Source organism: Stegostoma tigrinum, chromosome 47 (genome assembly GCF_030684315.1).
Source record: "Stegostoma tigrinum isolate sSteTig4 chromosome 47, sSteTig4.hap1, whole genome shotgun sequence".
NCBI classification, from domain to species: Eukaryota; Metazoa; Chordata; class Chondrichthyes; order Orectolobiformes; family Stegostomatidae; genus Stegostoma; species Stegostoma tigrinum.
Window position 1 is genome coordinate 2929684 of NC_081400.1, and position 20975 is coordinate 2950658.

The window sequence follows — 20975 nt, forward strand, 5'->3', positions numbered from 1 at the left end:
TCTCCACTCTACTCGAACAACTCCCCATGCAAATCCACTACGGACAATGACCCCAGCTTGGGGAACAAACTGAGAAGGGCATTCTGGGCTTTCTGCTGCAGGGAGAGGAAATCCATCAGTCTGTTGTTAGAGTTCCACCTGTTTCTATTTGTACCAGGACAGTTTCTCCACCGGTTTACTTTCTTCATTTATTCATACATTTGAGAGAAACTGCCTGGAGCTTGAAGACGATGCATTTGTAATTAGTGCTAAGCGTGAAATGCAGATTTTGTTGCTCATCCTAAAAGAAATCCCAGAGGCTGGGCTCACCATTTTCTTCGTGGGACATGGGTGTAACTAGTAAGGGGCTAGTTAATTTCCCCGTTCCTAGCTGTGCCTTTGAGAACGCTGCAGTCTGTGTGGAGAGGTATTCCTGCAGACTCCTTGTTGTGTTTTGGTATGACCAAGTGGCTTGCTATTTCAGAGGGCAATCAATATAAGGCAAGCTTTACTCTGTATCTAACCCCATGCTGTCCCTGCCCTGGGAGTGTTTGATGGGGGGACAGTGTAGAGGGAGCTTTACTCTGTATCTAACCCTGTGCTGTCCCTGCCCTGGGAGTGTTTGATTGGGGGGACAGTGTAGAGGGAGCTTTACTCTGTATCTAACCCTGTGCTGTCCCTGCCCTGGGAGTGTTTGATTGGGGGGACAGTGTAGAGGGAGCTTTATTCTGTGTCTAACCCCGTGCTGTTCCTGTCCCTGGGAATGTTGATGGGGGGGACAGTGTAGAGGGAAGCTTTACTCTGTATCTAACCCCGTGCTGTCCCTGTCCCTGGGAATGTTTGATGGGGGCAGTGTAGAGGGAGCTTTACTCTGTATCTAACCCAGCACTGTCCCTGTCCTGGGAGTGTTTGATGGGGGGGGGGGGAACAGTGTAGAGGGAGCTTTACTCTGCGCCTAACCTGTGCTGTCCCTGGAGTGTATGATTGGGGGTTGGGTGGGGGGGGGGCGCTGGTGTTGGTCTGCTGTCAGTTGAAACAGCTGGGGCCCCTCCACTGAATGAGTGTGTGACCTGAAGCTGATGGAGGACTGGGCAGAGTTTGCCCCGCACCCTGTGCAGTGAAGTTCAACTCCATCTCTCGGACCTGGTATTCCTAGGCAGCTCCGTGAGGTGTTTCCGGTTGGGATGCGGGATAGTGCCTGGAATTCAAAGCAGGTGGTAAGAGTGACGCTGTCTCTTATCGAGGATGTAAGGATACTGTGATCTGGATACTCAGTTGGCTCCGGAAGGTCCAGTTCATTGTGGGATTAAGCCCCCACCCCATCTTTTGTAAGCATCAAGAAAGAGGGGAGCCAGAACACACAATATTTATTCCCTCCTCTGTTTGCCACTTGACTGACACCTGACGTTGCGAATTTCATTACACCTGCATTACTGTTACCTTTCTCCCCCTCAGCTATAATTTATTTTTTAAGAAGAAGGAAGTGCTGGCAAGAAATTTTAAAGGTATATATTTTACACAGGAGTCATGTTTTATGGAAATAAATTCCGTCGAAATTAACTCGCAAAAGCCTCAGGTCGGTCTTTCCCAGCTGCTAACAAGTCAACACAGCGATCGCTGCTCCTCCTTCCCCTTGGCCTGCTCCAGCACAAGCCCCCACAGGAAGATTTGCAGCCCTCGTGTGAGCAAGGAGCGAGGAGAGGCCATTCAGCCCCTGTTTGTCTACGTTTCACTCCCACCGCTTCTGTTCTACCCACCTCTATCTCGCAAATATTCAAACAGGTGGCTCTAGTTTAGTTTGGGATTCTGGTTGCACCGAAGGGTCTATTTCTTCGTGCGGCTCCCCCACCACATTAACGCCAGACCCTCATTCACATCTCGGATCCTCCTCATCTCTGTTTTTCAATGGATGACCCTTTATTTGTCAGGTGTTCCTCTCCATCCTTCCCTTCGTTCTCAATTATCCCACAAAAACAAACATCTTCTCCACATCCATCCGATCACGACTTCTTGATATCTTTTCCCATTTCAATCAAAGCACCTCCCTCACTCTCCTAAACCCCATTGGATATGAGTCATTGAGCCGTACAGCATGGAGACCCATGCCAGCCAGATATCCTAAACTAATCTAGTCCCATTTGCCAGCTTATGGCCCATATCCCTCCAAACCCTTCCTATTCACGTCCCCATCCAGATGCCTTTTAAATGCTGTAACTGTACCAGCCCCCACCCACTTCCTCTGGCAGCTCCTTCTGTACACGCACCACCCTCTGTGTGAAAAAGTTACCCCTCAGGTCCCTTTTAAATCTTTCCCCTCACCTTAAACCTATGCACCTTGAGTTACCGACTCCCCCACCCTGGGGGGAAAAGACCTTGTCTATTCACCCTCTCTATGTCCCTCATGATTTTATAAATCTCTATAGGGTGACCCCTCAGGCTCCGACGCTCCAGAAAAAATAGCCCCAGCCTCTCCCTTTCGCCCAAACCCTCCAACATTCTTGTAAATCTTTTCTGAACCCTTTCTAGCTTCACAACATCCTTCCTGCAGCAGGGAGACCAGAATTGCATGCAATATCCTTTCCTCCTGAGACAGCCCAGCTCCATTTATGAGGCTGGTCAATATTCTCTGAACCACTTCCAAAGCAGCTCGGTCTGTCCTTAGAGCAGGAGGCTAGTACAGTACACAGAAACAGAGGTTGGGCCTAGAATCACTGCCACAGCATGGAAAGAGGCCATTCGGCTCATTGAGTCTGCACGGGCCCATTGAAGAGCATCTCACCCCGATAAACCCTGCATTGCCCACGGCTAACTCACCTCGCCTGCACGTCCCTGGACGATATGGGTCAATTTAGGGACAAAAACAGAAGTTACTGGAAAAACTCAGCACGTCTGTCAGCACCTGTGAAGGAAAAAAAATCAGACCCAATTCTGAGGAAGGGTCACTGGAGCCAAACTCGGTTAACTCTGATTATTTTCTTCACAGATGCTGCCAGACCTGCTGAGCTTTTCCAGCAACTTCTGTTTGTGTTCCAGATTTACAGCATCCGCAGTTTGTTGGGTTTTTGTGGGTCAATTTAACATGGCTAATCCACCCCTGACGCGCACATCTTTGGACTGTGGGAGGAAGCTGACACAGGGAGATTGTGCACACTCCACACAGACAGTCATTCAAGGGAGGGAGCGAACCCAGGCCCCTGGTGCCACGAGGCAGCGGTGCTAGCTGCTGTGCAGCCCTGGTTGGTCAGCTCCCTTGGGTTGGTTTGCAATGCACACTGATTCCAACAGCGTGAGTTCAGTTCCCACACCATGAAGGACTCTCCCTCCCTTCCCATGAGGTGGGCTAAACCACCAGCAACCCCCTCACTCAAATGATGATGTGAAGGTGCCAGTGGGTGGACAGAGTCAGCAGTGACACCGCACCAGGTTATAGTCCAATGGGTTTATTTTAAATCACAAGCTTTTGGAGCGCTGCTCCTTCGTCAGGTGACCTGATGTCATAGGATTTCTGACTCACTCTAATGAGACAATCTTTCCTCCAGATGGGGTCTCGCTAGTACTTTGTATAACTGAGGCATAAACTCCTGTATTCCCTTGCCCTCACAATAAACAACATCTCCTGATTATTCGCTGTACCAGCACGCTTAAACCATCTGTGATTAATGCACTAAGGCACCCAGCTCCCGCTGCAACCTCTCGCCATTTGGATCAAACGCTTGGCCTTTATATCCCTGCCAGAATGGAAAACAGATTATACCTCAGCCACATTCTGCAATCAAATAATCCTAGTGTGAAGACAAGGACCCAGTTCCTTCTCCCTCGCCCTACTCCCAGAAAACAATGCGGGTCCACTTTTACAATAAACATTCACACAAGTTTCTAAACAGGAAGAATCAGCCAGGTTTAGATTTTAGGAAATTGTTTATTGAATGGAGCTAAAGTTTTTTTTTGCCTTTCTTTCGACATTAAATAAAAGAGAATAAATTAAAAATAAATAAAATCAGAACCCGACTCCAACGCTTATCTACTGAAATATACTAAAGGCTGTTCCCATATTGCACTGTTAAAACATGGCATGGCCAGAGAGAGAGGTGCTTACGATAACGCACAGTGAGAGTTCATTGTTCATATCTCCTATCGCCTCACTGCCATTAACACGGGACCCTCGCTCACATCTCAGGACTCTGCAAATGCAGCATTTTCTGGGGAGCTCACAACTCAGAACGCAACTTCTTCAACCTTTTTTTTGCAAACGATAAATATTTACTTGGTGCCAGATACAGAGGGGTGGGGAGGAGGAGATGAGCAATAGCTTTGAGATAGTGGTTTTATCTTCAGGCCATTGCTCTTCAGAAAGAGTGTGGCATTGTCTCTGAGTGGCTGCACACAGGGTGCGGTATTGTTGCCTCTTGAGAAGGTTCGGCGGGGGGGGGGTGTTGAGCTGCCTCCCTGAACCACTGCAGTCCACGGGCAGGGTAGGGGCATCCACAATGGCCCTTTGGGAGGGAATTCCAGGGTTTTGACCCAATGACACTGAAGGGACGGCCAATATATTTCCAAGTGGTGATAGTGTGTATGGCGCAGACAGGAACTTGTGGCAGGTGGTGTTCTCACGTACCTACTCGCTGGAAATGGTCATGGAAGGTGCCTCTGCTGCAGTGCATTTTGCAGACGGTGCACACTGCTGCCAGTGAGCATTGGTGGTGGAGGGAGCGAATGTTTGTGGATGTGGTGCCAATCTAGCGGGGGCTGCTCTGTCTTGGATGGTGTCGAGCTTCTTGAGTGTTGTTGGGGCTGCCCCCATCCAGGGCAAGTGGCGTATTCCATCCCACTCCTGACTTGTGCCTTATCGATGGTGGGACAGGCTTTGGTGGGTCAGGGAGGGAGTTACTTGCTGCATGATTCCCAGCCTCTGACCTGCTCTTGTAGCCCCCTGTGTTTACAGTGTGGGACCAGGTCAGTGCCTGGTCAATGGTAACCCCCAGGATGTTGATAGTGGGAGGATTCAGTGATGGGAACACCATTGAATGTCAAGGGGCCGATGGTTAGACGCGTGAAGATGAGAATTCTTCTGTGGTGTGGGCAGGGGAGATCTGTGATAATGTAGTAAGCACGAGAGCCAGGAGAATGGCCTGCAGACATCGGTACCAATGGCAGCTGGGTGAATTTTAATTCAATTAAATGATAAAATCTGGAAAATTGGAATTTTTCCCAAAGCACTGGCGACCATGATGACTGTCCTTGATTGCAGCAGAAAAACATTGTTGGGGGGGTGGGGGTGGGTGTTCACAAATGAGGAAGGAAAGCTGTCAAGGTTTCATTTATGTATAAACAGCAGCCTCCCCTCGACTCATTTCATGGTCCTATCCCCAAAGAGGCAAGGGATGGTTTTAAACACAGAAGTGATCTACAAAGCAGAAAATGCTTGAAGCTTTCGCAGAGACTGGGGGGACCCTCGTGTGGTTTGTGATAATGGGAACTGCAGATGCTGGAGAATCCAAGACAATAAAATGTGAGGCTGGATGAACACAGCAGGCCAAGCAGCATCTCAGGAGGTGCTGCTGGGCCTGCTGCGTTCATCCAGCCTCACATTTTATTGTCTCATGTGGTTTGTCTCTGGTTGCGAGCTAAAGGAGACGGGATCGGACAGAGCTCAGGATAAATGACTTCACCCAGAGAGTGGGGAAGCCTGTGGGATTCCCCGCCACGGATAGGGGCCGAAAGGAGGAGTTGGATATAGTTCTAGAAGGGAGACTGAATAGAAGCCAACAGAACTGCGGACGCTGTAAATCGGGAACAAAAACAGAAGTTGCTGGAAAAGCTCAGCAGGTCTGGCAGCATCTGTGGAGAGAAAGAGAAAAAAAAATCGGGAGTTAACGTTTCGGGATCGGGTGACCCTTCCTCAGAACATAACGCCACTAAATGTCAAGGTGGGATGTTGGGGAAGATGGTTACACTCTCCTGCAGATGAAAGTTGGGCTGTGGCATGGACAGGGGGGAGATCTTTCTCGCAGGAAGGCGGTTCTGAAGAAGGGTCACCGAACCTGAAATGTTAACTCTGGGTTTTTATTTTAAATAGATGCTGTCACACCCTCCGAGTTTATCCAGCATCTTTGTTTTTTTGTTCTTGAAGCAGGGGGACTGAGTCGGATGAATGGCCGTGATAGTACCGGATGGTAGAGCAGGTTTGAAGGGCCAAATGGCCTCCTCCTGCTTCTGTTCTCCAGAATTCAAGTTTACTCCATCCTTCACCTTGCGGGGGGAGTCGGGATAGCGTTGCCTTGGATCACTCTCCCCGATCAATGAACTATTTCGGGATGTGGGAGGGAGGGGTGGGTTTGATTCCTGTTCCTGATTCCCCCTCACCCCCCCACAATGGACAGCTAGGTGTCATCACGATGCCCTCCCCTCCCCAGCCCAAACCAAGTCAAACATCTCATCCCATGGGGAAAGAGAGCCAACTTGGCATAGATTGGGAGGCTACACAGACTCTGGAGAGGATGGGGGAAGGAGAGCAGGGCTGGGTCTCTGGCTCGCTTCCCGTTCACTGTGGTTTCTTATCCACCTCTCTCTCCACCCCTTCCTTTTCACGGTTTCTCCACCTACACCCCCTCCTCTCCCAAACCTCCCCCCCAACCCCACCAAATGGAGCAAGCTTCCCGTAGTATTAGTAATATCCAGCAAAGACAGCAATCCATCCAATGGGCTGGCCTGGGTCACGTCACAGCTGGAAGGACCACGGCTGGAAATTGGGAAAAGACTCCAGATCCCGAGGTGCCGGCTGAAGGAGTGCCACGGTGGGAGGGGTTTTGTGGGGCAGCGGAGTGTTTGGGGGAGAAGGGAGGATACAGTGCAGCAGCTCCTTCCAGTAGTGAGCTCACAGCCTAGAACAGATTGGTGTACAGGGGAGAGAATGGGAGATGGGGGCACAAGAGGGGCAAGAGCAGGGTGAGGAAACGGAGGTGGTGTTTGGGGGAGGGGGCCGTGAAAAAGACAGTAACAAAGTCGGGGGGAGGGGGTGTGGGGTGATGTTGAAGAGGAGGTGGAGGAGAACAAAGGCGGTGATGGGGTGATGGGAGTGGTGAACAGAAGTTGGGGAAGAGAGCGAGGTGGGTAGAGGACAAGGAAAGATGAAACAGGGAGAGGAGACAAGAAGGAGAAAGGGTTGGGTGGGGTGGGGTTAGACAGCCACGATGGAGAAGGGAAGGAGTGGTGGTGGGGGGGTCAACAATTGGGGAGGAGGGAGAGAATGTGAGAGCAATGAGTGGAAATTAGAGATAGGGATGAGGATGAGACACACGGGGAAGAGATGAGACAGTCATAATAGGAAAGCGAGTGAGGGAGAAGGAAAGGGAACGGAGAGAGTGAGAGAGAGAGAGAGAGAAACAGAGAGAGAGAGAGGTTAATGATGAGTAATACATGCACAGGAACCAGCAACGAGACAGCTCCAAGCACATCATGCTGCAATGTGGGACACCTCAATGGGTAATGGATAACACATCACCTCGACCAGCAAAACCCTCACCCAACACCCAATCAAGGTCAACTCACTGTTAGTACAAACAGCGTCACTCTGTATCTAACCCCGTGCTGTCCCTGTCCCTGGGAGTGTTTCATGGGGGGACGGTGTAGAGGGAGCTTTACTCTGTATCTCACCCCGTGCTGTCCCTGTCCCTGGGAGTGTTTGATGGGGGGACAGTGTAGAGGGAGCTTTACTCTGTATCTAACCCCATGCTGTCCCTGTCCCTGGGAGTGTTTGATGGGGGGGACAGTGTAGAGGGAGCTTTACTCTGTATCTAACCCCATGCTGTCCCTGTCCCTGGGAGTGTTTGATGGGGGGGACAGTGTAGAGGGAGCTTTACTCTGTATCTAACCCTGTGCTGTCCCTGTTCCTGGGAGTGTTTGATGGGGGGACAGTGTAGTGGGAGCTTTACTCTGTATCTAACCCCGTGCTGTCCCTGGGAGTGTTTGATGGGGGACAGTGTAGAGGAAGCTTTACTCTGTATCCAACCCCGTGCTGTCCCTGTCCCTGGGCGTGTTTGATGGGGGGGAACGGTGTAGAGGGAGCTTTACTCTGTATCTAACCCTGTGCTGTCCCTGAGGGTGTTTGCTGGGGGGTACAGTGTAGAGGGAGCGTCACTCTGTATCTAACCCCGTGCTGTCCCTGTCCCTGGGAGTGTTTGATGGGGGGACAGCGTCGAGAGAGCTTTACTCTGTAACTAACCCCGTGCAGTCCATCTCCTGGGAGCCCTCCTCAGGACCCACGGCAAGTGTGAAGAGGGAGCTTTACATTCTGGTGTAGAGGGTGATTTAATCTCTACCCTGCCCTGTGCTGCTGGGTGCCTGTGGGGAAGAGTCTTGCTTTGACCTTGACATGCTCCACCAGCTCCCTTCATTCTGCAACAGCAGCCAATCTCTCACTCAGAACGGGTGCAGTCACTGTAACCATGACCCATTGTGGTGCCTGTTGTAAGACTAGCTGAGGGTGCTCGCGGACCTGGCAAGCCATGGGCACACAGAACAAGGTCAAACATTGAGACCGCGAGCACAGGCCACAGACAGGGAATATATAAATAGGAACATATATATCTACACACATTTGAAAAGTAAAACACCACAGCACACGCACACAGACACACGCAGAGGTGGAAATTCCAAGTGTGTTTCTCTTTAAGCCCCAGTGGTTGGCCAATGTGGAATTTTCCAGGAGGTGCGAGGTCACGTTTGGTGTTTATTTTGCATGTAAACACGTTTTAAACCAGAGAAAACGGGAAAAGATTCCTTCAGTAGTAGCAAGAAGTTGAGACAGCGTGCTGCCAGGAAACTGGGCCATGTCTCTCGGATGGCACAAGCTAAACTCACCACCTTGCACTCCTCAGGACCCATGGCAAGAATACCACCTTCCAAGCTCTCACAACAATTGGCAGCTCGGGCAGAAAGGACCATTGCAGAGCCATGGTTGATCAATTGCCTCTTTGCCTTGCGTTCCCCGTTACCCTCTCTGGGGCAATGTCCAGCCAAGTCAGAGCAACAGGTACACTTTTCTCCCACGTGGCAAATCGCTGTGCCAGTTTGCAATTTGGTACTCTTGTGCATGTGTCCTGAAGCATGCATGATGAAAAGCCAGTGCAATGTGTCTCTCTCTTCTGAAATAGATTGGTTGGGGAGAGAGGAGGAGGGGTGGGGTGGAGTGGGGGAGCCAGGGGGTTCGGTGTTGCTGGTAGGGGGAGATGGAAGCAGAGTTGGTCCAGGGTCACAACCCTGAGTGACCTCTTTAATCAGGTACTTAATTTACCAATTCGGACAAGGCAGAGAATTGGATGACTAGTGGGGAGTTCCATGTCCCTGCCTTTCTAGCAACCTCACCCCAAGTACCCTCGATTCCTTTCTTGATTAAAAATCTATCGGTCTCAGCCTTAAATATCATGAATGAGCCAGCCTCAACAGCCCTCTGTGATAGTAATTTCACAGATTCACTCCCCTCAGAGAGAAGAAATTCCTCCCCATCTCTGCATTCGATAGGCAACCCCTTTATTCTGAGATGATGCCCCTCTGGGTCCTAGACTCTCCCACACAAGGGGGAAAACACCCTCTCCACATCTCCCCTGGCAGTCTCCCCAGTAGAATCTTAACCGAAAGAACCACGGATGCTGTAAATCCGAAACAAAACCAGAAATTGCTGGAAAAGCTCAGCGATTCTGGTAGTACCTATGGAGAGAAATCAGAGTTAACGTTTCGTGTCGAGTAACCCTTCCTCAAGAATCTCTCAGTTCTGAGGAAGGGTCACTTGGCCTAAAACATGAACTCTGATTTCTCTCCACAGGTTCTTCCAGACCTAGTGAGCTTTTCCAGCAAGTTCTGGTTTTGCCCCTAAGAATCTTGCACCTCTCATTCTCCTAACCTCCAATGAGTACCAGGCCCAATTTATTCAACCTCTCCTCATAAATATAGTCGCTCCATCCCCGGGATTACTCTTCAAGTGAAACTCCTCAGTCTCTCTCTCCTTAGGTATGGAGCCCCCAAACTATTCCAGCCGAGGCCTGACTAGACTTGTAGGGTTTTAGTAAAACCTCCTGACTTTGACACTCCATCCCCTTTGGGATAGAGACCAACAGTCCATTTTCTGTCCCCACGACCCTCTCTGGGATGCTGCCTCTTTTGAGGTTGACGGACAAACATTCCCCAAATCCCTTCAGTGCTGCAGCTTCCTGCAGTCTTTCGGCCAAGATGCCTTTCCCCACCCCAGGCACCTGCCGAGTTTCTGCGCCACCAATCTCGTTCACTAATGTCCTTTAGGGGATGGAAACAGCCATCCTTACCTGGTCCAGGCCTACATGTGGCTCCAGACCCACAGCAACATGGTTGACTCTGAACTGCGAGGTTGGGAGGGGGTGAAATCTGGGAAAGGGAGGAGGAGGGTGGCAGGGGCTCGGGAACAGGTCAAGGCTGGGAACCGGGAGACCCGGGGACGGATTTGGGAAGATGAGTGCTTCAGGGACTGTGATTTTCCACGCAAGGAACCCTAAGTGACAGCACAGCGAAGGGGAACAGCAAGAAGCAGCAATGAAATGGCCAACAGACAAAAGCACCGAGTGAGCAGGACCAGGAATGAACGGCTCACTGTTTATCCGTACAATTCTAACACAGAGGTAACTGACAGACAGACAAATGGCACAGCCATGGTCAGCACATGTGAAAAGGGGCCGTGAGCGGACGAGGTTTGGGAAAGAGAGTCATTGGAACATAAAACAAAAAAGAAACAAAATAAAACAACCACCTAGAATGTAATACCATGAAAGACAACATCGAGTTCACTGGAACCACGGGCAAAAAGGAAAGGAAGAGAAATGCACGGCACAGCTGCAAAATATATACTCTTTGTCATGCAACGTAGCGAGACTGTGAACATGACAGTTCTGATAGCCTTATTCCAAGTCTTTGCATAGAACACCTCATTCAGACGATGCAACTTACAAGGACGAGCCTCCTGTGTCCGGTGACAGCTTTAGGGGGATTGATTCGCTTTGGTCAGCGTGTGTAAGTGTGGCTGCTGTCTCCCGGAGACATTTTTTGGATTTGTACTGGGGCCTGTGATCAGTCTCACGGGGGAGGGGGTGGGGATGCCTTTGTGTTTAAAAATGAGAACATAAAGAAGGAAGAGAGAGAGAGAGAGAGAAGGGGGGGGAATGTCGGTGAACAATGAAAATTAAAAGCAGACAAAGGGAAAAGAAATCACTGTCAAAATTCTTTTTGTTCTTGTATGCTTTTTGTTTTTTTAAATATCAGGTGGGTTAACGGGGGGGGGGCAGTAGGGGAGACACTCACAGGTAACAGGACAAAGGGAGAAGGGGAAGGGGGCAGATACTGGGAAAACATTCAAGCTAGCTTCGAAAGGAAAAGAAAATGTATAACTGAACACGACCAGGACACTTTAGAACAGCGACCCTGGACCCTCCTGGGTTTAGCCGGGCTTCTGGAATCGCTCCCAGTTTCCGTGCAGGGAGCAAGGAAAGTTAATGTGCTTTATAATTCCCTGCAGTGGTTTTGCCAAGTGGTGAGGTGCTGCTGGGAAGAGCGGAGGTCAGGATCCCTCCTTTACAAAAGGCTGTCTCCCTCTTTCTCGCTCTAAACCACAACAGAATGGGGGGAGGCAACGGCGTGTTAATCCAGGGGACCTGGGCTCCAATCCCGCCCAGCAGATGGTGGAAACGGAATTCAATTGAGAGTCTAATGAATCCAGCATTCATTATCGGGGAAAAACCCATCTGCGTTCACTAATGTCCTTCAGGGAAGGAAACTGCCATCCTTACCTGGTCTGGCCTACATGTGACTCCAGACCCACAGCCAATGTGGTTGAGGCTTAGCTGCCCTCCCTGGGGTGGGAACTAAGTGCTGGGAAAGCTGGTGCCAACCTCAAACCCACGAACGAAATGTAAAAGTACATCCTGGAGGGCTGGAGCTATGGTCCCACTCACCCAGGGCGGGGGTGACCATTTTGCTGGTTTCTCCCAAGAACACACAGCAGGGAAAGGCAGGAGAGGGGCACTCTGCAAGATGCCAAGCCAGAGGGCACACGCAGCGGGCTGGATGGCCTCCTTCCTGCATTGTGACAATGCCAGGGGAGCCAAATTTTTCCCAGGGGCTATGACTATGATGAGGGGACATAATTTTAGGGTGACTGGAGGGAGGTATAGGGGAGATGTCAGAGGTACGTTCTTCACACAGAGAGTGGTGGGGGTGTGGAATGTGCTGCCAGCGGTGGTAGTGGAGTCAGATACTTTTAAACAACTCTTGGATAGGGAGGATAGTAAAATGTAAGGTATGCAGGGTAGTTTGAGAGATAATGGGAACTGCAGATGCTGGAGAATCCAAGACAACAAAATGTGAGGCTGGATGAACACAGCAGGCCAAGCAGCATCTCAGGAGCACAAAAGCTGACGTTTCGGGCCTAGACCCTTCATCAGAGAGCTCTCTGATGAAGGGTCTAGGCCCGAAACGTCAGCTTTTGTGCTCCTGAGATGCTGCTTGGCCTGCTGTGTTCATCCAGCCTCACATTTTGTTGTGCAGGGTAGTTTGATCTTAGTAGGATAGTAGGTCAGCACAACATCGTGGGCCGAAGGGCCTGTACTGTGCTGTACATATCAACGTTCTAAATCTCGATCACCTTTTCCTGGCACTGGGTCAATGGCAGGACATGGAGATTGCTGGTCGGGCCAGCTATGACTGACCACCCCTGAACCAAGGGGCTGCCATTTCAGAGGGCAGTGAAGCTTCATGAGCCCCATCGCTGTGGGTTTGGAGTCACGTGTACAGTAAGGACACAACAACCAGCTTGGTGACCATCAGGGGTTTTTATTTTGCTGTTAAGCGATTTAAGAAGTTGAAAAGACTACTGTTTTAAAATATTGCCACCCATCGGGGTGAGGGCAGGGATTTGAACCCAGGTACCCAGAAGTGTCAGGAAGGCCAGGTGCCTCTCTGCTTAGTGGGTGACATACATCCCAACTGATAATGGGCAAGGCGGGGGAGGCAATGGTCGAAGAGGGATTATCGCTAGACAGTGAACCCAGGGACCCAGGTCGTGTTCTGGGCACCCAGGCTCGAATGCCAGGTTGGCAGGATTTTAATTTGGGAAAAAAAATCCAGAATGAAATCTCTCATGAACTATGAAGTGGATAGCTGGAAAAGCCCATCAGGTTCGTGAATGTTTCTTAGGCAGGAAGGAGGGCCATCGACTGTACACAGCAGTCGGGGTGACTTTTAACTGCCCCCTCGGGCTCTGAGCGATCGGGCCATCAACACTAGCACAGCTAGTTATGCCCACACCCTGTGAGTAACATGAGGAAGTAAATGGTTGGATCCGGGGAAGGGCAGAGGCAGTGAGTGGTTGGGGGAAACGGTTTGACACCTAGACCTGTGGCAGTCCTCCCGAGGCTAGCGTTGGGTACACCAACCACCCCAGGCAACAGGGCTGCCATTTCTAAACCCTGGGCAATGACGGTGGAGATAAATTTCATTTCCATCACAGATTAGAACCAGATCTAGTAACATCCCATTTAAAGACAGAGGGGCAAAATAAAACAGAGGGGTCAAAAATGTAATCGTTTGCTTGCTCGGGATGGATTCTGTGAAATTGTAGGTCGATTGGTCGAGAGTATTAAAACAAACACATATTTATGAGATTCACAGAATGATAATGACATGAAACACTTAGTATTATTAAGAAAAACATCAGTCTTATTAACAATGTAAATAAAAACATTTATCATTTAAACCATGAGGTAAAAAGGTGTGGAACTGGATGAACACAGCAGGACAAGCAGCATCAGAGGAGCAGGAAAGCTGACGTTTCAGGCCTAGGCCCTTCTTCAGAAAATATCTTCTGGTGAAGGGTCTAGGCCTGAAGCATCAGCTTTCCTGCTCCTCTGATGCTGCTTGTCCTGCTGTGTTCACCCAGCTTCACACCTTGTTACCTAAGACTCTCCAGCATCTGCAGTTGACTCTCCAGCATCTACTGTCTCATCTTTTAAACCATGTTCCCTGATTTGTGATAATGGGAACTGCAGATGCTGGAGAATCCAAGATAATAAAATGTGAGGCTGGATGAACACAGCAGGCCAAGCAGCATCTCAGGAGCACAAAAGCTGACGCTTCGGGCCTAGACCAATAATCAGAGAGGGGGATGGGGTGAGGGAACTGGAATAAATAGGGAGAGAGGGGGAGGCGGACCCAAGATGGAGAGAAAAGAAGATAGGTGGAGAGGAGAGTATAGGTGGGGAGGTAGGGAAGGGATAGGTCAGTCCAGGGAAGACGGACAGGTCAAGGAGGTGGGATGAGGCTAGTAGGTAGGAGCTGGAGGTGCGGCTTGGGGTGGGAGGAAGGGATGGGTGAGAGGAAGAACAGGTTAGGGAGGCAGAGACAGGTTGGACTGGTTTTGGGATGCACTGGGTGGAGGGGAAGAGCTGGGCTGGTTGTGTGGTGCAGTGGGGGGAGGGGACGAGCTGGGCTGGTTTTGGGATGCGGTAGGGGAAGGGGAGATTTTGAAACTGGTGAAGTCCACATTGATACCGTTAGGCTGCAGGGTTCCCAAGCGGAATATGAGCTGCTGTTCCTGCAACCTTCGGGTGGCATCATTGTGGCACTGCAGGAGGCCCATGATGGACATGTCATCTAGAGAATGGGAGGGGGAGTGGAAATGGTTCGCGACTGGGAGGTGCAGTTGTTTGTTGCGAACTGAGCGGAGGTGTTCTGCAAAGCGGTCCCCAAGCCTCCGCTTGGTTTCCCCAATGTAGAGGAAGCCACACCAGGTACAGTGGATGCAGTATACCACATTGGCAGATGTGCAGGTGAACCTCTGCTTAATGTGGAATGTCATCTTGGGGCCTGGGATAGGGGTGAGGGAGGAGGTGTGGGGGCACGTGTAGCATTTCCTGCGGTTGCTTTCCGGAGAGACCACTCTCTCTGTGACTCCCTTGTTCGCTCCACACTGCCCTCCAACCCCACCACACCTTCCCCTGCAACCGCAGGAAATGCTACACCTGCCCCCACACCTCCTCCCTCACCCCTATCCCAGGCCCCAAGATGACTTTCCACATTAAGCAGAGGTTCACCTGCACATCTGCCAATGTGGTATACTGCATCCACTGTACCCGGTGTGGCTTCCGCTACATTGGGGAAACCAAGCGGAGGCTTGGAGACCGCTTTGCAGAACACCTCCGCTCGGTTCGCAATAAACAACTGCACCTCCCAGTCGCAAACCATCTCCACTCCCCCTCCCATTCTCTAGATGACATGTCCATTATGGGCCTCCTGCAGTGCCACAATGATGCCACCCGAAGGTTGTAGGAACAGCAACTCATATTCCGCTTGGGAACCCTGCAGCCCAATGGTATCAATGTGGACTTCACCAGCTTCAAAATCTCCCCTTCCCCCACCGCATCCCAAAACCAGCCCAGTTCATCCCCTCCCCCGACTGCACCACACAACCAGCCCAGCTCTTCCCCTCCACCCAGTGCATCCCAAAACCAGTCCAACCTGTCTCTGCCTCCCTAACCTGTTCTTCCTCTCACCCAACCCTTCCTCCCACCCCAAGCCGCACCTCCATCTCCTACCTACTAACCTCATCCCACCTCCTTGACCTGTCCGTCTTCCCTGGACTGACCTATCCCCTCCCTACCTCCCTGCCTATACTCTCCTCTCCACCTATCTTCTTTTCTCTCCATCTTGGGTCCGCCTCCCCCTCTCTCCCTATTTATTCCAGAACCCTCACCCCATACCCCTCTCTGATGAAGGGTCTAGGCCCGAAACGTCAACTTTTGTGCTCCCGAGATGCTGCTGGACCTGCTGTGTTCATCCAGCCTCACATTTCATTTCCCTGATTTGTCACAATAATATAAGATGGTCCCTGATAGCCTATCAATTTGAGCATGACTCATTCATTCAGAAGAAAGTAATATTGACCCTTTCCTTGTGTTTCTGTGAAAGCTCATGCGGGTTCCAAACCCCTTTGAGTTAAAAAAAAATCCCACACTGTTCCTACTGAACCGATGGTGGAAGTTGTGATGGGGAGAGGGTGGGGTGCAGAGTGTAATTATAGTTCCTGGCCGAATAATTCAGCGACAGACTGGTTTCCAAAACCCATGTTTCCCTTCCTGGGCACGATGGCAGGGTCTGGGGAGGTACCTCGATAATCTCTGAGTCACACCAATTGGGGAAGGTCAATAAATGCTGGCCAGGCAGCAACGTCGATGAGATGTAAAGAACAGTATTTGTGTGTGTGTCTGTGTCAGTGTGTGTGTGTGTGTGTGTGTGTGTGTGTGTGTGTGTGTGTGTGTGTGTGTGTGTGTGTGTGTACTTCTCCATCCTTTAATATCTCACTGCAAATTAAACCAACAAACCAACTCTCCCCCCTCACTCCCCGCTCCCTTTAATATCCCACCCAGTCTCATCCCACTCTCCCCCCTCAATCCCCGCTCCCTTTAATATCCCACCCGGTCTCATCCCACTCTCCCTCCTCACTCCCCGCTCCCTTTAATATCCCACCCAGTCTAATCCCACTCTCCGCCCTCACTCCCCGCTCCCTTTAATATCCCACCCAGTCTAATCCCACTCTCCCTCCTCACTCCCCGCTCCCTATAATATCCCACCCAGTCTAATCCCACTCTCCCCCCTCACTCCCCGCTCCCTTTAATATCCCACTCAGTCTAATGCCACTCTCCCCCCTCACTCCCTGCTCCCTTTAATATCCCACCCAGTCTCATCCCACTCTCCCTCCTCAGTCCCCACTCCCTCTAATATCCCACCCGGTCTCATCCCACTCTCCCCCCTCACTCCCCGCTCCCTTCAATATCCCACCCAGTCTAATCCCACTCTCCCTCCTCAGTCCCCTCTCCCTTTAATATCCCACCCAGTCTAATCCCACTCTCCCCCCTCACTCCCTGCTCCCTTTAATATCCCACCCAGTCTAATCCCACTCTCCCCCCTCACTCCCTGCTCCCTTTAATATCCCACCCAGTCTAATCCCACTCTCCCCCCTCACTCCCTGCTCCCTTTAATACCCCACCCAGCATAATCCCACTCTCTTCCTGTATGCATTAATGATTGTCAGGGACTATTTAACTGATGGTGTTGAACTGAGCTGGGGTTTTGCCCAGAAATACCTAAAGCACCCTTTCAATCCTTTCTCCAGTGTCTTCCATACCCTTTCCCTTTTGGTGATCAGCTGCTTGGAATCCCTCATAATTTCCGAAACCGTCACCTTTTCCACCCGCTCTGCCTCACCTCGAACGTCTGCAAAGCCTTTGGGGAAAGCTCTGTACTCCAGCACTCCACCCCACACTTGGCAAGCGGCCCCCAGAATCGCTGACGGCCTCTTGGGAAAACGTGCTCTGCCTGGGCAGCGTTCCCATTCCATGCCAACCTATGGCCACGCCCCCCACTCACAGCCCTTAGAGTCTCAAAGCGACAATGTATCCTGGATTAAGAGGGTGTGGTGGTGAGGTTTGGGGGGTATTAATGGCTGGGTAGAGGGAGCGCAGAGTGGAATGGGTCTCGGGATCTGTACCAGCGATGGATAGCAAGAGAATAGAGGGCTGGGGAGACCAATCAGGGCTTCATGGTCATCCTCTTTGGGTTTATCGTCCATGGGTACCCATGTGTTTTAGACTCCTCCCCCTCCCTCCGCGGCCCATCGCAGGTTGCACTCCCTCACCCCTCGATGCTCACGTACCTGCTGCATCTAGTATGGTCTGTTGGCGTCTTTCGGTCTTTTCAGCTGCACTTTTAACCTCTTCATACCAATCTGGAAGCCATTCATGGCCTGGATGGAAGCTTGTGCGCTTGCTGGGTGATCGAAGCTCACAAAACCTGGACGTACAGTGTTCGGGGGAGTTGTGAGGGTCGGGAGATTGGCCGGGGCGGGGGGGGGGGGGGGGTGCGGTAGTATTGGGGGTTGGAGATAAAGGAGAGTCAGTGTCCTGGATTCATCTACCTTCTCCCACCTCCCCGACTCCTCGCCCACCAACCCAGCATTCCCATGCTGACCCTCCACTGGGTACCCACTGGGACCTCTCCTGTCCCTGATCCCCAGGCAGCCAGCACTAAAGGGATGAGCGGCCAAGTGACCTTGGGCTACATGACTGGTGTGACTTTAACTTTCCCAATATTGATTGGAACCTCCTTCGAGCAGAAGATTTGAATGGAGCTGTTTTTGTAAGGTGTGTTCAGGAGGGTTTCCTAACTCAGTACGTTGACAGGCCGACGAGGGGAGAGGCCATTCTAGACTTGGTGCTCGGAAACGAGCCGGGGCAGGTATCAGATCTTGTGGTGGGAGAGCATTTTGGTGATAGTGACCATAACTGCCTCACATTCTACATAGCTATGGAGAAGGAGAGGATTAGGCAAAATGGGAGGATATTTAATTGGGGAAGAGGAAACTATGATGCGATTAGACATGAGTTAGGAAGCATGGACTGGGAGCAATTGTTCCGTGGTAAAGGCACTATAGACATGTGGAGACTGTTTAAGGAACAGTTGTTGCGAGTGATGAGTAAATATGTCCCTCTGAGACAGGCAAGAAGGCGTAAGATAAAGGAACCTTGGATGACGAGAGCGGTGGAGCTTCTCGTCAAAAGGAAGAAGGGAGCTTACATAAGGTGGAGGAAGCTAGGGTCAAGCTCAGCGAGAGAGGATTACAGGCAGGCGAGGAAGGAGCTCAAAAATGGTCTGAGGAGAGCCAGGAAGGGGCACAAGAAAGGGTTGGCAGAAGGAATCAGGGAAAACACAAGGGCATTTTACACTTAAGTGAGGAATAAGAGAATGGTCAAAGAAAGAGTAGGGCCGATCAGGGATAGCATAGGGAACTTGTGTGTGGAGCCTGAGGAGGTAGGGGAAGCCCTAAATGAGTTTTATGCTTCTGTCTTTACGAAAGAAACAAACTTTGTAGTGAATGAAACCTTTGAAGAGCAGGTGTGCATGCTGGAATGGATAGAGATAGAGGAAGCTGATGTGCTGAAAATTTTGTCAAACATTAAGATTGACAAGTCGCCAGGCCCGGACCAGATTTGTCCTCGGCTGCTTTGGGAAGCGAGAAATGCAATTGCTTCGCCACTTGCGAGGATCTTTGCATCCTCGCTCTCCACTGGAGTTGTACCTGAAGACTGGAGAGAGGCAAATGTAATTCCTCTCTTCAAGAAAGGAAATAGGGAAATCCCTGGCAATTACAGACCAGTAAGTCTCACGTCTGTCGTCTGCAAGGTGTTAGAAAGGATTCTCAGGGATAGGATTTATGACCATCTGGAAAAGCATGGCTTGATTAAATGCAGTCAACACGGCTTTGTGAGGGGCAGGTCATGCCTCACAAACCTTATCGAGTTCTTTGAGGATGTGACTAGAAAAGTTGATGAGGGTCGAGCTGTGGATGTGGTGTATATGGACTTCAGCAAGGCATTCGATAAGGTTCCCCATGGTAGGCTCATTCAAAAGGTCAGGAGGAATGGGATACAGGGGAACTTAGCTGTCTGGATACAGAATTGGCTGGCCAACAGAAGACAGCGAATGATAGTAGAAGGAAAATATTCTGCCTGGAAGTCAGTGATGAGTGGTGTTCCACAGGGCTCTGTCCTTGGGCCTCTACTGTTTGTAATTTTTATTAATGACTTGGATGAGGGGATTGAAGGATGGGTCAGCAAGTTTGCAGATGACACGAAGGTTGGAGGTGTCGTTGACAGTATAGAGGGCTGTTGTAGGCTGCAGCGGGACATTGACAGGATGCAGAGATGGGCTGAGAGGTGGCAGATGGAGTTCAACCTGGATAAATGCGAGGTGATGCATTTTGGAAGGTCGAATTTGAAAGCTGAGTACAGGATTAAGGATAGCATTCTTGGCAGTGTGGAGGAACAGAGGGATCTTGGTGTGCAGATACATAGATCCCTTAAAATGGCCACCCAAGTGGACAGGGTTGTTAAGAAAGCATATGGTGTTTTGGCTTTCATTAACAGGGGGATTGAGTTTAAGAGTCGTGAGATCTTGTTGCAGCTCTATAAAACTTTGCTTAGACCGCACTTGGAATACTGCGTCCAGTTCTGGTCGCCCTATTATAGGAAAGATGTGGATGCTTTGGAAAGGGTTCAGAGGAGGTTTACCAGGATGCTGCCTGGACTGGAGGGCTTATCTTATGAAGAGAGGTTGACTGAGCTCGGTCTCTTTTCATTGGAGAAAAGGAGGAGGAGAGGGGACCTCATTGAGGTATACAAGATAATGAGAGGCATAGATAGAGTTGATAGCCAGAGACTATTTCCCAGGGCAGAAATGGCTAGCACGAGGGGTCATAGTTTTAAGCTGGTTGGTGGAAAGTATAGAGGGGATGTCAGAGGTGGGTTCTTTACACAGAGTTGTGAGAGCATGGAATGCGTTGCCAGCAGCAGTTGTGGAAGCAAGGTCATTGGGGTCATTTAAGAGACTGCTGGACATGCATATGGTCACAGAAATTTGAGGGTGCATACATGAGGATCAATGGTCGGCACAACATTGTGGGCTGAAGGGCCTGTTCTCTGCTGTACTGTTCTATGTTCTATGTTCTATGTTGTATGTTCTATGACTCTCGTGCCCAGCGAGGGGGCACAGAGGGAAGGGGCAATCTAGCACTGGGGGGGGGGGGGGGTGGTTGCTGTTCCCTCCCAGACACAGAGGCTAAATATGGAAGCACAATCTGAGACGGACTGGGCCCCAGACCGAAGTTGGGAGGGAACCACATAAGCACATGGGTGAGGGAGTTACGCTGCACTGTCCGAGGGTCAGCGCTGAGAGAGTGGGCACTGTCCGAGGGTCAGTGCCGAGGGAGCGGGCACTGTCTGAGGGTCAGCGCCGAGGGAGCGGGCACTGTCCGAGGGTCAGCGCCGAGGGAGCACCGCACTGTCCGAGGGTCAGTGCTGAGGGAGCGGGCACTGGCGGAGGGTCGGCGCTGAGGGAGCGGCCACTGTCCGAGGGTCAGCGCTGAGGGA

At 50.9% G+C, this 20975-nt stretch overlaps 1 protein-coding gene across 1 annotated transcript in view; it reads right to left on the minus strand.

Annotated features, from left to right (window-relative positions):
* Positions 1-3879: 3879 nt before the first annotated feature.
* LOC125449733 (CUGBP Elav-like family member 3-A) overlaps positions 3880-20975 on the minus strand; it is a 63878-nt gene continuing 46782 nt past the window's right edge. The window contains 3 exon segments of the mRNA XM_059642932.1: positions 3880-6860; positions 10951-11100; positions 17705-17841. Of these exon segments, the coding sequence (XP_059498915.1) occupies positions 17714-17841 (128 nt within the window). The 3' untranslated portion in view covers positions 3880-6860; positions 10951-11100; positions 17705-17713.